Source organism: Ahaetulla prasina, chromosome 2, assembly GCF_028640845.1.
Source record: "Ahaetulla prasina isolate Xishuangbanna chromosome 2, ASM2864084v1, whole genome shotgun sequence".
In the NCBI taxonomy this organism is placed as follows: domain Eukaryota; kingdom Metazoa; phylum Chordata; class Lepidosauria; order Squamata; family Colubridae; genus Ahaetulla; species Ahaetulla prasina.
The window spans coordinates 145,153,209-145,166,992 of NC_080540.1; the positions used below are offsets into that span (position 1 = coordinate 145,153,209).

The following is a 13,784-nucleotide window of genomic DNA, read 5'->3' on the forward strand; positions in this document are numbered from 1 at the left end:
TAGTTTTTTGTGTAACTGACACTGCTTCACAAGAAAGCTAGCTTCAAAAACTCATCAATATTGCATAGACTTAAAACTACTCTGAAGAATTAAATTCTTAATTAGCACAGTCTCTGTTAATTTCATACAATTAATCAAGTAAACTTTTTGAAAGGAGCTGCATTTCTTATATTATTGTACTATGTGTGAATCATAGAGCAAATAAGGTGTAGTGGGAATCGCAAGCATTTTAGAAACAAGCTGGCACTATACGTTCTACAATTCAGGTTGTCTAAAAGCAAACCAATATAATATATCACAGTTCTTACCTGAGATTAATAATACCTTGTCGTAGAAGAGGAATCCTCGTTTGTTCAAATTCTTTGTGTCTAATCACACTTAGCCAAATAAAGTATTCTATTCTATTCTCTTGTAAATAGCAGGACTTTGAGTCATAGCATTAATGGAGTCTTTTGTGACTTGCAGCCATTGTGTTAATCTTGTCCCATAATCCTGTGTAAGCATCCTTGCTTTTGCCCAGTGAGATGTGAACATTTAAATCAGGGGCCTGATCTCTTGGGAAAGGTTCTGTTTGCAACCTAGAATCCAGGACAATCCGGATTTTATAATAATGCAAGGTTGATGGTCCAATAGCAGCTATCAGCCTCCAAATTTTATAGTTGTGTCAGAATCTACAAGTAGGAACTTGATGAAGCAATAATGAAATAAAAGGACTGAAAGTAAAAAAAAAAGAATACAAACTTCAAGCCTTTGCTGATGACTTGGTCTTCATCCTGGAGCAACCAATATTGACCAATAGAAGAATATGGGAAGGTAGAAGAATATGGGAAGGTAGCAGGACTCAAAATAAACAGGCTAAAAACAAAGGCACTAACAAATAATCTTACAAAACAACAGGAGAAAGAAGACAAAATGGGTATACAAATGACCAAAAAAAACTATCTAGGAATTTGGCTAACAAATAAAGGTTCATCGATCAGAGAAGATAATTATAATAAATTAACACAACAGATAAAGAAAGACTTAGAAATTTGGAGCAAATTACAGCTATCTTTGCTAGGGAAAATAGCATCAATCAAAATGAATGTGTTACCAAGAATATTATTTTTATTCCAAGTAATACCCATAAAATTAGAGAATTTTTGTTTTAAAAGACTTCAATAAGTTTATAGCGAATTATATTTGGCAGGGGAAGAAACCAAGGATTAAAATAAAATCTTTACAAGCTAGCAGGGAAAGAGGAGGATTCGGACTCCCAGATTGGGAAACCTACTATAAAGCAACATCATTGATATAGATCAAGGATTGGATAGAATTAAAAAAATAAAAGAATTCTAGCATTAGAGGGGTACGATCTATAAAGAGGGTGTCATGCATTTCTGTGGGAGGGAAAAAGTAGACAACATGGATATTTTCAAAGGCATTTAATTAGAGAAGCACTGTTACAGACATTGTACAAGGGATAAAAAAGAAACATTATGATAAAATTCCGGAATGGTTATCCACAATGGAGGCCCAAATTTACCCAAACGCATTAGACTTTGGTAAAATGAAAAGATACAAAGACTTGTTAAATAATCAAGGGGAATTAAAAACAGAACAGGGTACAGACATTGATTGGTGGCTTTATATGCAAATAAAATCCAAATACAAGACAGATTTGATACAATTTGGATTCCAAAAGGAAGCATGTGAATTAGACAAAATTCTTCAAGGTATAGAAGACAAATTGATTAAAAAAAATTACAATTATTTATTAAGATACAAATTGGAGGAAGAGGTAGTCAAAGAATGATAATTTGGCCAAAAAATTTCGGCTATAATATTGAATAGAATAGAATAGAATAGAATAGAATAGAATTTTTATTGGCCAAGTGTGATTGGACACACAAGGAATTTGTCTTGGTGCATATGCTCTCAGTGTACATAAAAGAAAAGATAAGTTCATCAAGGTACAACATTTACAACACAAATGATGGTCAATATATCAATATAAATCATAAGGATTGCCAGCAACAAAGTTACAGTCATACAGTCCTAAGTGGAAAGAGATTGGTGATGGTAACAATGAGAAGATTAATAATAGTGCAGATTTAGTAAATAGTTTGACAGTGTTGAGGGAATTATTTGTTTAGCAGAGTGATGGCCTTCCGGGAAAAACTGTTCTTGTGTCTAGTTGTTCTGGTGTGCAGTGCTCTAAAGCGTCGTTTTGAGGGTAGGAGTTGAAACAGTTTATGTCCTGGATGTGAGGGATCTGTAAATATTTTCACGGCCCTCTTCTTGATTCGTGCAGTATACAGGTCCTCAATGGATTATTGAATTAGATAAGTGAGAGAAATTATGGAATGCAAATTATAAACTAACAATGTCTGTACCCTATAAAGAAAACATGTATAAAATGTTTTATAGGTGGAACCTATAGATTGGCAAAGATGTTCCCCAATACTTCACCATTATGTTGGAAATGTAAACAACAAAAGGGAACGTATTATCATATGTGGTGGTCCTGTCATAAAGCGAAACAATATTGGCAAAAAATTAAATTACAAATAGAAGAAATTATAAATCAACATATAGAAATGAGGCCAGAAACATTTTTACTGGGAATAATTCCAGGATCATATGAAAAAGAAATACGGTATTTAATGATCCACATAGTTACGGCAGCACGAATAGTCTATGCACAGAACTGAAAAAAATAACAATATACCATCTGAAAACAATGTAATTAGAAAAATCATAGAATGTGCTGAAATGGATAAGCTTACGAAGGAGATACAAGAAAAAGAGGAAATAGAATATTATTTAGTATGAAAGAGATGGTATAAATGGTTGGAGGAAAAGGGGGGGGAAGTGCAAGGAAAGATTAACTAACGGATAAACTAGGATTAGAAATAGAAGAACAAATAGGAAGAAACAAATTGTGGAAATGAAATTGGGTACACATGTATGTCTAAGTATATATGTAAATAAAATAATTAGAATAATATCATATATTATAGTGATATATATATATATATGTTATATTAGAAATATATGTATAAAAGATACATTAGGATAAGAGAGAGAAAATGTATAAGAAGAGAAAATGATCACCGACGCGAAACTGTTGGAAAGAAGAAAATGTCAATATTTCTTTTTTGTTTTTGTTTTTGTCTTTTTTTTTTTTTTTAAATCTGTTTAATAAAAATTTTTTTAAAAAAAGGAACTTCATGGAGGGGAGAAGACCAGTCCATAAAACCTTACTCTATGACTGGGATGAAGGAACATTTCTGAATGGATGGTTGTAAATTATTCAAATCTTGCATATACAGGTGAAGTTCTTTTGATTAGCAAGAGTCTTTTTCTTCTTTTCAGATTCTATGCAGCAGAAATTTCAGTGGGTCTTTTTTTTCTCCATAAAAAAGGAATTGTTTATCGGTGAGTAAAGCAGTTCTGTGTAACAGTACAAGTTTGTCACAGGTTGTAAAAAAGAAATGTTTGTCGGCAAAAATGTGGGAAGAAAGCACTAAACTGGGAACGCATATTTCCCCAAATAACAGAACACATTAAACACATTTATTTTTATTTACAGTTGCTTATTCAACTTAATGAACTAACAGAAGTCTTCAGTGCTATAAGATTTGCAAAACGTATAAAGGGCTTTTTGCATTATGAGACAAAGAAATGTACGCACATCAGTCTATTGCTCTCAATAGATCTAAAATCATTGGAGTATACAGCAAACAAGTCAGATTTGAGTTGTATTTTACACACTTAAATAAAATATCATCACAAGAGATGCAGAAGTGAAATACCCCAAAGCAGCAGCCTTGCAGATAAAATAAACAGTAGCAAAATGAAGGCGATTTATCTTCATGGACTAGAATGCTTGACCATGAAGTAAATTTTATAGACATTTGGACCCCAAAGCCTATCCGTTTAATCCCAAATCTGACTTCACTGAAGGAAGTTGGTCTGAACAGGACTTGCCCAATATATCTCAGTAGGAAGAGAGAGTGGTATGTGTTTAAGACATACAGTAGAAGAAAATATATGGTAGCTCAGGGTCGAACTCTCGAGTCCTTGGTGCTCTTTGAGCTTGGCTGTTTTCATGCAGACATTTCATTACCAACTAGGTAACATCATCACTGTGAGTAAGTGTGGGGTTTGCTTTCTATTTGTATACAGTACAGTACAGGGGTAATTAAGAGACACCATTTGATCTGTATAGTTATGTAAGCAACCCAGTGGCAACAAGCTCCATTGTGCCCCCCAATCATTTCCCTTGACACCTACAAATAAGTTGTCTGTAAGGCTTCTCAGTAGGTGAGCAGGTTTGCCTAGGAAAACATGGTCTTTGTGCTATGCTAGTTTTAAGTTATTTCTTGCAATGGGACTGCCACCAGCATTTCTGACAGCTGATATTTAACTTTCTTAATTGTGATTTTTCATAGAGATCTGAAATTAGATAATGTAATGTTGGATTCTGAAGGACATATTAAGATTGCAGACTTTGGCATGTGCAAGGAGAATATGAGTGATGGAGTGTCAACAAGGACCTTCTGTGGGACTCCAGATTACATTGCACCAGAGGTATTTATTGTTTGAGATATTATGGACCATGCCCATAATTCTTCCAGAAGATAATGTACTTTTGAACAGTCAGTCAGTGCTAGATTTTCTAACGTGATTGTTTACTGTTGACGAAGGAAATGAGAAAGGGATAAATGTTGATAAACTTACTCAGGTTTCCTGTTGCTCTCCAGTTAGTAAGGGAAAATGAGGAACTGGATGAAATAACTATCGCTATCAACTCTGAATCGAACCTGGCTGAAGCCATCTTTTGCTGCTTCATAGTTGCCACATACTCTCAGGAGTGGGGGAGTAAATAGAACGTCTCGGAGACATAACAAAGAGCTCTCCCATGGGAACCAAGGTCATCCCAATAGGTGTCAGTTGAAGGAGGAAAGGAGTAACCAAGGAGCCCACCAACTGCTTTGATTGGACAACGTGACCTTTGACACTTCAGGAGGGAAACATTTACTCTTTCAATTATGCTATGACCGCGGGAAACTTTTAGAGTTGCTTTTCACTAAGCCGTGCCAATATGATGTATCCAATAAACATGTTCTTTGAGGAACTTTCCTGCCTAAGTTCTGGTTTCCTTGGATGTGTTACTCAGAACCTTGACAATCACGCTATCACTATCTCTTAAGCTCATTCTTACATAACTCTATAGGTGTCTCTGGGTATGGGTGGGGGATAAAGTTGGTGGCACTTTATGAGGAAATCTATACTGTGGCATTGCAAGTTCAAGCCTCTGGCTTATATACTTAAGTGTAGCATAAGGATGCATTAAAATATGACAGGCTACGGTTTGCATCATGATGAAATGGTGCATGTTTTATCACTTTTTACAGTTTGTACTTCATGCTTATGCCTAAGTTTGTGACAAAGGAAATATTTAACCATATAGATAGAAGAGAAGTTATATCTAAGATATAACCTAGACTTTAACTGTGAGGTCCTTGGTGTTCTCTGGGCTTGGTTATTTTCTTGCAGACTTTCATTGTCCAACTAGATAACATCATCTCTGAATAGAGAGCAAAGCCCACTCCCATCTAGCACTGATGATGTTACCTAGTTGGCTAATGAAATGCCTACAAGAAAACAACCAAGCTCAGAGAGCACCAAGGCCCCCACAGTGACTAAGATCCCTGGATAAAATCTGATCTCATCTCATTGTATCTTGAATAAGTGTCAGCCAGGACTGGTTTGTTTTTTAGAAGGAAGTAAATCCATATCATGGTTAATTTTAAATGCATCATTATATTGCTATAATGTGAAGCCAAAAATGGAAAATCCTTCTTTTTCCACCTTAACTTTCCATTCTGTTTCTCTTTATAGCTAGAAAGAGAATAAATCATTTTTCCAGTTGTTCATGTTTTGAAATAATGTTCTTGCAATTAGTGTCTAGAATAGCACCTATTGTTCACCTTTATGAATTAGTTACTGCTATTTTGCATTTGTGTATATTTCAAATGAAAATATAAATGAAAATTCACTTTAAATGTGCAAACTATAGTATTTTTAAAGCTTTTTTGAAGTCTCAGAAAAGAAAGTAGCTTAATATTAATATTAATGTGACATTAACATGACATTCCGCCATTCTGGATTTTTATTTCTTCTTTCATAATGAGCATTTTAGTAATATTTTTGATAAAACTCGGAATCAGATTTCCTGATTATACCTCTAAATTTCCACTGAAACTTGGTGCCTCAAACAAGCATTTTATCAAAACCATGTCATGGAAAAATCCCTGGCCTACTCCTTATACAGTACAGGTAGTCCTTGATTTATATCCACAATTGAGCCCAGCATTTCCTTTGCTAAGCAAGACAGTTGTTAAATGAATTTTGCTCATTTTACCACTTTTCTTGCCACGGTTGTTAAGTGAATCACTGCAGTTGTTAAGTTAGTGATATGGTTGTTAAGTGAATCTGGCTTCCCTATTGACTGTGCTTGTCAGATGGTCGCAAAAGGTGATCACATGACCCTGGGACACTGCAACCATCAAAATACACACCAGTTGCTAAACCTCTGAATTTTGATCACGTGGATACCGCAAGGGTCATAAGTATGAAAAACAGTCATAAGTCACTTTTTTCACTACTGTTGTAAACTTCAAATAGTCACTAAATGAATGGTTGTAAATCCATAACTACCTGAAATGAATTTGCTTGCTTGTTTGTTTGTTTGTTTGTTTTACAGCACTTATAGTCTGCCCTGGTCGCAAAGGGTTTGGGGCAGCATTTTAACCAAATCAAAAGAAAACAAATAAACAAAGATACACATAATAGTGAAGAACTAAATCCTAACAGTATCAAAAAGAAAGAATCACCACATAAGGCATCCCTTCGGCCCCAAATAGGTGCCCATAGTCAGTCTGCTGGCACCAGAAGCACATTGAAATGAAATACTTTTAACTAGTTTTCAGATTGCAGCAAGACAGGGGGCTGCAATGTACTTGCAGGAGAGAAGAGTATTATTATAAGGTGGAGGTCTATCGTCACATACTTGACCCCAGACCCGACAAGGCATGGAATCTGTCAATAGGGCCTCTCTCAGTGACCATACAGGATAGGCAGAATCATTTTTCCCAAGCCAATGAGTGTTTTATTCCAGTGCTGGCCCATGTATAATTTTAGTCTATGGCTCTCAGTGTCAGGTATGCCTCCTTTCAATACTCAAGAAAGAAAAACCCCAACTCCATTGTTTGTAGAGAAAGGTACTTTTACTGAGTATGAACTGAATGCAACAAAGTGAAAGCAAGCTCTGAGGTAATAGGCGTAGATTTCACATAGAAGAATTAAGCATCAAGCCCTCCCCCCCCCCCCGGTAGTCCAGTCAGCCTTGTCCAATCCACGTTCCTCTTAGGTGGCACGTGGGGTACCTCTTCAGATGGTTTCATCCCTCTGGTATGCTCGGACCATTAGCTGTGAGTGTTATCAGCCTGCCTTCTAACTACTGAATACATTTGAACAAAACCATTCACTTTAAGTTTCGTTTCTGATACAAGATTCATTTCTCCTTCAGCATCCAGTCTCTCCTCCCCACCCCCCCCACCCCCCACCGCGCATCACTATGACAGCCTTAGCAAGCTAGACCTCAATCAGGGATATATTACGCAACATAATAGAAAAGCAATAAAGCAATTAACTCTTGGCAAGCTGAGCAAGCGGATGCTGACATTCAGTAATAGTATTTTATCAGTGGAGGTCTCAAACAAAAAGCAGTCTGTTTCTTTGATAAGAGCCAGTTTGGTCTGGTGATTAAGGCTAGAGAACAGGAGACTGGGAGTTCTAGCTTTCTAGTTCTCTCAGCCCAACCTCACAGGGTTATTGTTAAGGTTTAACCACAGGTAACAAGGTTTGTAACAAAGGTGGTAAAGGCAGGATAAAAATCTAATAAATAATTCCTTTGGTGGGGGGAATCACTCATCAATGAGAAAATGGGTTTGAGAAAATACTTGATTTCAAACTTGGATTTACTACTATGAGATCCAGAACTCTCTAAATTCACCCACGTGGTTTTAATCAAAGGATGTCTTTGATTAATATGAGTGCGGTAGCACAAATTATAACTATCATTATAATTCCAGAAAGTGTGCTTTTCATTGTAGTTTTCCATAAGGCCTAATCACCCAATTTAAACTATAGTTCAGTACCGCTGACAGGAAAAAAAAATTGCTGTTCCTTCCTTAGTGGGAGCTGAATATATTTTTAGTATTGATATGTCTCAAGGGTCAATGAGGGATGGGGGAAAATATCACTAAGATTTGTTGCTATGCAAGTTCTATAGACAGTAGGCAGAATCAGATCCTCCCTTGAATCTATATGTTAGTTCAGAATCTACTGAGTAATTGTCTCTTTCAGTGGCCAGGTTCATCCAGGATGCTAACCCAGTGATCCACCCCACAATTGGATTATTCCCCATTGCACCTTAGTGATGACAGCAGGGCCATTATTTAAGGCTTTCATTTCTTTTCCCATTTTCCATTTTTTCCTCTTTCTGGAGCAGATGGAAAATCAAATCCATAGTGGTGATGCACAGACTTTATAATATTATTATGGGCAGCAACATGCTGATCTATTTTTGCCTGTTTATCTCTTCCTCAATTTATAGAAGATAAATTAGAACAGTTATAGAGACAGGTTATCTAGAGTCTCATTTTTGTTGAGACTTTCTAGGACATTGTCTCTACTATGGTATAGGAAAGGGTTAGGTAATTTCTGTCCGCGTTCAGGTGTTCAGATAAGATAGTCAATTGCAGAAATAAAGTCATGTCAAACAGATCCAGGGCTATTGGGGCAAAACTAGTTCCTTCAAGCTTAATTGGCTAGGGCAGTTCAGGAAACCTGTTTCCCTTAAAACAATTAAGTTTAAATACCCCCACTTCAGTTACAGTACTTTATAGTATTAAAATATCCATGATTTTGGTATCAACCATTAAAAAACGGTTTACTTTGATGCACTGAATTATTAGTGTAATTGATGTTTTATCATCAATTTCTGTTGTATCTTTTTAATAAACAGATATTTTCAAGATACATTACTAAATCTTTTTCCTGGAATTCACAGATTATTGCCTATCAACCATACGGAAAGTCAGTGGACTGGTGGGCCTACGGAGTACTTTTATATGAGATGCTGGCTGGTCAGGTAAGAATGGCTAGGTCTATTTCATGAGGTAAGCCTTAAACAATTAAATGAGTTAGGAATGAAAGACAAAATAAGACACAGTAAAAAATAAATAAATAAAGGTTAATAGCTGAATTTCAAGTTAACAGACCAGCTGAATATCCTCGGGAAATTAAAACTGCAAGATTTCAGTGATACAATGGCTATGCCCATGCATCATCTAAATAATATATTGTCTTAAAATATTACGTTGAACAAGTCAGTCTTGAAGATCAGGGGTCTCCAAACTTTACAATTTTAGGACTTGTGAATTTCTGCTGGCTGGGGAATTCTAGGAGTTGTAATCCACAAGTCTTAAAGTTGCCAAATTTGGAGACCCCTGTTGTAGATGAATCAGATAAATAAAGTTTAATTTGTTGACCAATTCTTAGTTTGTTTTCCTTCTTTTTAGCTACTCTTTGTCTTGCAACTCTTCAGATTGAGGATTGTGCAGGACAAAAGCCAAAAATCCAACCGTATTATTTTATTCATATATTGTTCTCAATCCATATGCTGGCAACAAATTATATTTTCAAGTACTGTCAAATACTGAAGTATGATTTACTCACATAACCCACACTTTAGCACATCACACATTAATTAAAAATAAACAAGCCATATTTGTTGCAAACTGTCTATCAGTAGAAGAATCAATGATTGGCTTCATTTGTGGAGGATGGTAGATGAAGCTGCAAAGAAGACCCTCTATTATCTTTAAAATTTTCAAAAATAATAGAAGAAATGGACTTTAAGAAAGCTTAAAATGCTTAGGATCATACAGAAAAATACAATACTCCAATTAATTGGAAATCCTTTAGAGCTTGATCATAATCTGCTCTTTCAATTATACCCCAAAACAGACAATGTGTCCATTTCTTTCCCTTCATATAGTTACTATATAGTCAACAGCTCTTTTTAAAAACTCGAACAGCTTCTTTAGATTGAGATTGAGAGAGTTGGAACACAGCATTGTGGTGACATTGGATTCCAAAATTCCACGTAACTTCATCCAGGGATCATAGATACTAAGCAGCAGGGAGACCATCGTTTTCCAACAGGCCAGCACACTTGGTGGGACCGCCAACTAAAGCTTTGAAGTAGCACAAAGCGTTGTCTCTTCTATTCCCACCCCCACCCCCAAAAACTCAACTCCCACCAACTCAACAGGAAGTTATCCATCCTTCCCCCAAACTCCCAGCTTCTCCAGTCAGCTTGATCAACGGGAAGTCTGAGCCAACAGGAAATAACAATCTGCTTGTGAATAAATGTTCAGGATAAGCATTCATTTTTTAATGTCCTGTTGCTTCCTTTGAACAGCCTCCATTTGATGGCGAGGATGAAGATGAACTCTTTCAGTCAATAATGGAACATAATGTTTCTTATCCCAAAGCAATGTCCAAAGAAGCGGTGTCCATCTGCAAAGGGGTACAGTTCTAGTGTCCATTCTATTGATTACTGCAGTCAAATAACTATATCAAATCATAGCATGGTATTAACGTAATAAAACAAAATAGATACAATGTATTAATTTGCTAAAAAAAGTATTCAGTAAAATACTCAAATCCGTTCGTTATCTCTGCAGTTAATCCTAATCCATTAGATCATGGCCTGTGGGCTGGAGGCATCACACTCTGGCCACCCCCACCCCCAGTTTAGCAAAGGTGGGGGGAGGAAAGTTGCAATATGCCACATGGCGCCACCGTGATGCCGCGAGTTTGACACCCCTGCATTAGATGGCTTTAGTTATGATTTGTTACTTTATTTATATCCGAGAAAGAAATAAGATAATCTGAAAATGGTCCCAAACAGCTGCCCTCAATTAGAAGCCTAAATACTGTGCCAGAGATGGGGAATATGGTTGTCTGTCTCTATTTAAGGCAACATGTTTGCATTTCATTTCTGGGTACAGTATTCAATGAAATCACCCATATTTTACTATAGCATCCAGGAGCTCGAATTGTGTTCTTTCACTGGCTCTGTGCCAGACCCATTATTATGTATTTTTTTTCTAAGTGGAATGATTTTTTATTCTTGGCCAACCATTTTAGGGATTTAATGCCAACTTGAGCATCAATATCCAAGATGTTCTGCTTGTAAGGTGCACTGATCTGAGATGTTATTGTATACAGTTTTTCAACCTTTTTTGTGGCCAGTTGGTTTTTTTAAAAAAATATAGATTAAAAAAAAAAAGCTAGCTATTTAATTCTTGACGAAAAAGAATATTTTTTTTAATATCTAAGAAGGACATCTATTTTTGTATAACAGTGGGAAGAAAAAGGTCTATAAATATACATCCTAGTAAGTACTTTTTCCAGCTACCATTGTCTCTAATCAACTGAACATTTTTAAGTGATGGTATTACTTTAGTAATTCTGGGCTTTAAAATGCATCTGTTCTTTCTTCAAATCTTTTTTTTAATTTGTTGACATTAAAGAAAATTGAATTTCTAGCAAAGTGACAAAATCTGCCTTTAATCTGTATTTAGAAAAAGTAGCAACCAATTTGGAGTGTAGGAATATAGTGTGAATTATAGACATTTAGGATTAACCGCAGCAGATATTAAGGAAAACAAAATGACTTTATTGACTCTAGGCTGCTCCTCTCATTCTGAAAAATCTCATTGTATCCTTTATGCGTTTGACTTCCAGTTAATGACTAAACATCCTGCCAAACGTCTCGGCTGTGGGCCCGAAGGAGAGAGAGACATTAGGGAACATGCCTTCTTTAGGAGAATTGACTGGGAAAGATTGGAAAACAGCGACATCCAGCCTCCATTCAAACCGAAAGTGGTAAATGAGATGGACAGTAATGTTTCTTTCAGTATTTGGTGTCTATGGTCTCATAACAAAACCCAAGTTTTATTTAATTTAGATATTTAGTAGTCTTTTCAAGTCAAAGGTTCTTAAGCAGATGCCAGTACTGTATACACTCAAAACAAGTGTAATAAAATTAAAGCAGACCCAAATAAATAGTTGCAGAAGATATATATATATAGTACACTGCAGAAGATATAACAGTACACTGTCAGATAAAGAAAGGCAGAATTTAAAAACACCACGTGGAAGGTACATAGGAGAATTGAAACAGCACCAGCTGAAAGGAGTCAGCAGTCTGAAGAGAGAGGTTCAGACCCAGAGCACCGCCAGAAGGAAGGCCTATTCTCTCATGTTGCAATCATCTCACCTGCAACCTAGAGAAGGATCCCAAAATCAGCTCTGAATGCACAGAAGAGGTTTATGCAATAAGCTCAAGCAGAAGAAGCAAAATTAATTTTTTCAAATCCAGTGAGAGATCCTTATAGTACGAACTAGGCAGAAATGATACATGAGTAGGTTAAATGGAACTTCTATATATGTATGTTCGGGCTTGAAGTGCTCTGGTGAACGATGGGTCACATGGGATAGCACTTCCACATATCTCACCTAGCAATTTTTTTCCAGTGTACAAGCTAGATAGTTTCAACTTTCTTGCTTTCATATTAATCAAAATAAAAGGGCTTTGTGAACCATGAATCTTCAGAGATTGGAGACTGACCTGTAGTGCTGACTGTTTGAAATTACATGAAACTTTTGCTGCGATGGCATGATTCTATTCATCTTTATCAGTCAGAAAGCTGTGGTAAAATCAGGGGACAACAGGTGTGTAAAAGTCCCTTCTAGTTGGAAGGGATCTTGGAGGTCTTCTAATCCAACCCATTGCTGAAGCAGGAGACCCTATACCATTTCAGACAAATGGTCTTCTTAAAAACTTCCAGTGTTGGGGCACCCAGTTTCCTGAGACAAGTCATTTCACTGATTAATTGTTCTCATTGTCAGGAAATTTCTTTCTTAGTTCTAGGTTGGTTCTCTCCTTGATTAGTTTCCATCCATTGCTTCTTTATTCTGTCTTCAGATGCTTTGGAAAATAGATTGACGCCTCCATTCCTTATGGCAGCCCTTTAGATATTAGAACACTGCTATTCCATGCTATCCCATGGGATTAGTAGTTAACTATACATTGGCCCTTCCTAGAGCTAAGATTATTCGTTAATAAAGTCTTATTCTTTTAAACATGGAGTGGGAATGTATTCCATATCAGTTAGTGGAATTAATGAGTGCCTTCTAATCCATTTGTATGCAGTCATCTTTTTTTATTTCCTAAGTGACATTGCTTGAAGTCCTAAAAGTCCTGTCTTATTTGATTAACAGATGGCTGGGAGTGTAATAGGAAACTGAAAGTGTAGTTTGAGTGATGTTTCCCACTTTCTCAAAAATCTATCAGTTTAAATGGCAGCTCTTGGATTCAATTTTTTCCTTTCCCAGTAATTTATTCTTTTTTTGTTGAAATATATATGATTTAACATATCAAAAACAAATCCCACGTGGACATAAAGCACCAATAGTAATATATTTCTAAGATTAAGTAGTACTTATACTTTTGAAGAGTTTGATCAAATTATTTTTCATACAATCACTAGGCACTTGAAGCTATTTTTTTTTCTGCTTTAGTGTGGGCAATAGAGAAGATCTTGAATTACATTTTGTACCAAGACAGGCTTTTAAAAATGTTGGGCAGAGATATA

General features: G+C 36.1%; 1 protein-coding gene across 2 annotated transcripts in view; it reads left to right on the top strand.

The window, feature by feature from the left end:
* The window catches only part of PRKCA (protein kinase C alpha), a 227,701-nt gene that overhangs the window by 201,885 nt on the left and 12,032 nt on the right, over positions 1-13,784 (top strand). For both annotated transcript variants that reach the window (XM_058165997.1, XM_058165998.1), the window contains 5 exons: positions 3,358-3,420; positions 4,437-4,575; positions 9,125-9,205; positions 10,541-10,648; positions 11,872-12,012. In XM_058165997.1, the coding sequence (XP_058021980.1) occupies positions 3,358-3,420; positions 4,437-4,575; positions 9,125-9,205; positions 10,541-10,648; positions 11,872-12,012 (532 nt within the window). The remainder of the gene's footprint in view (positions 1-3,357; positions 3,421-4,436; positions 4,576-9,124; positions 9,206-10,540; positions 10,649-11,871; positions 12,013-13,784) is intronic.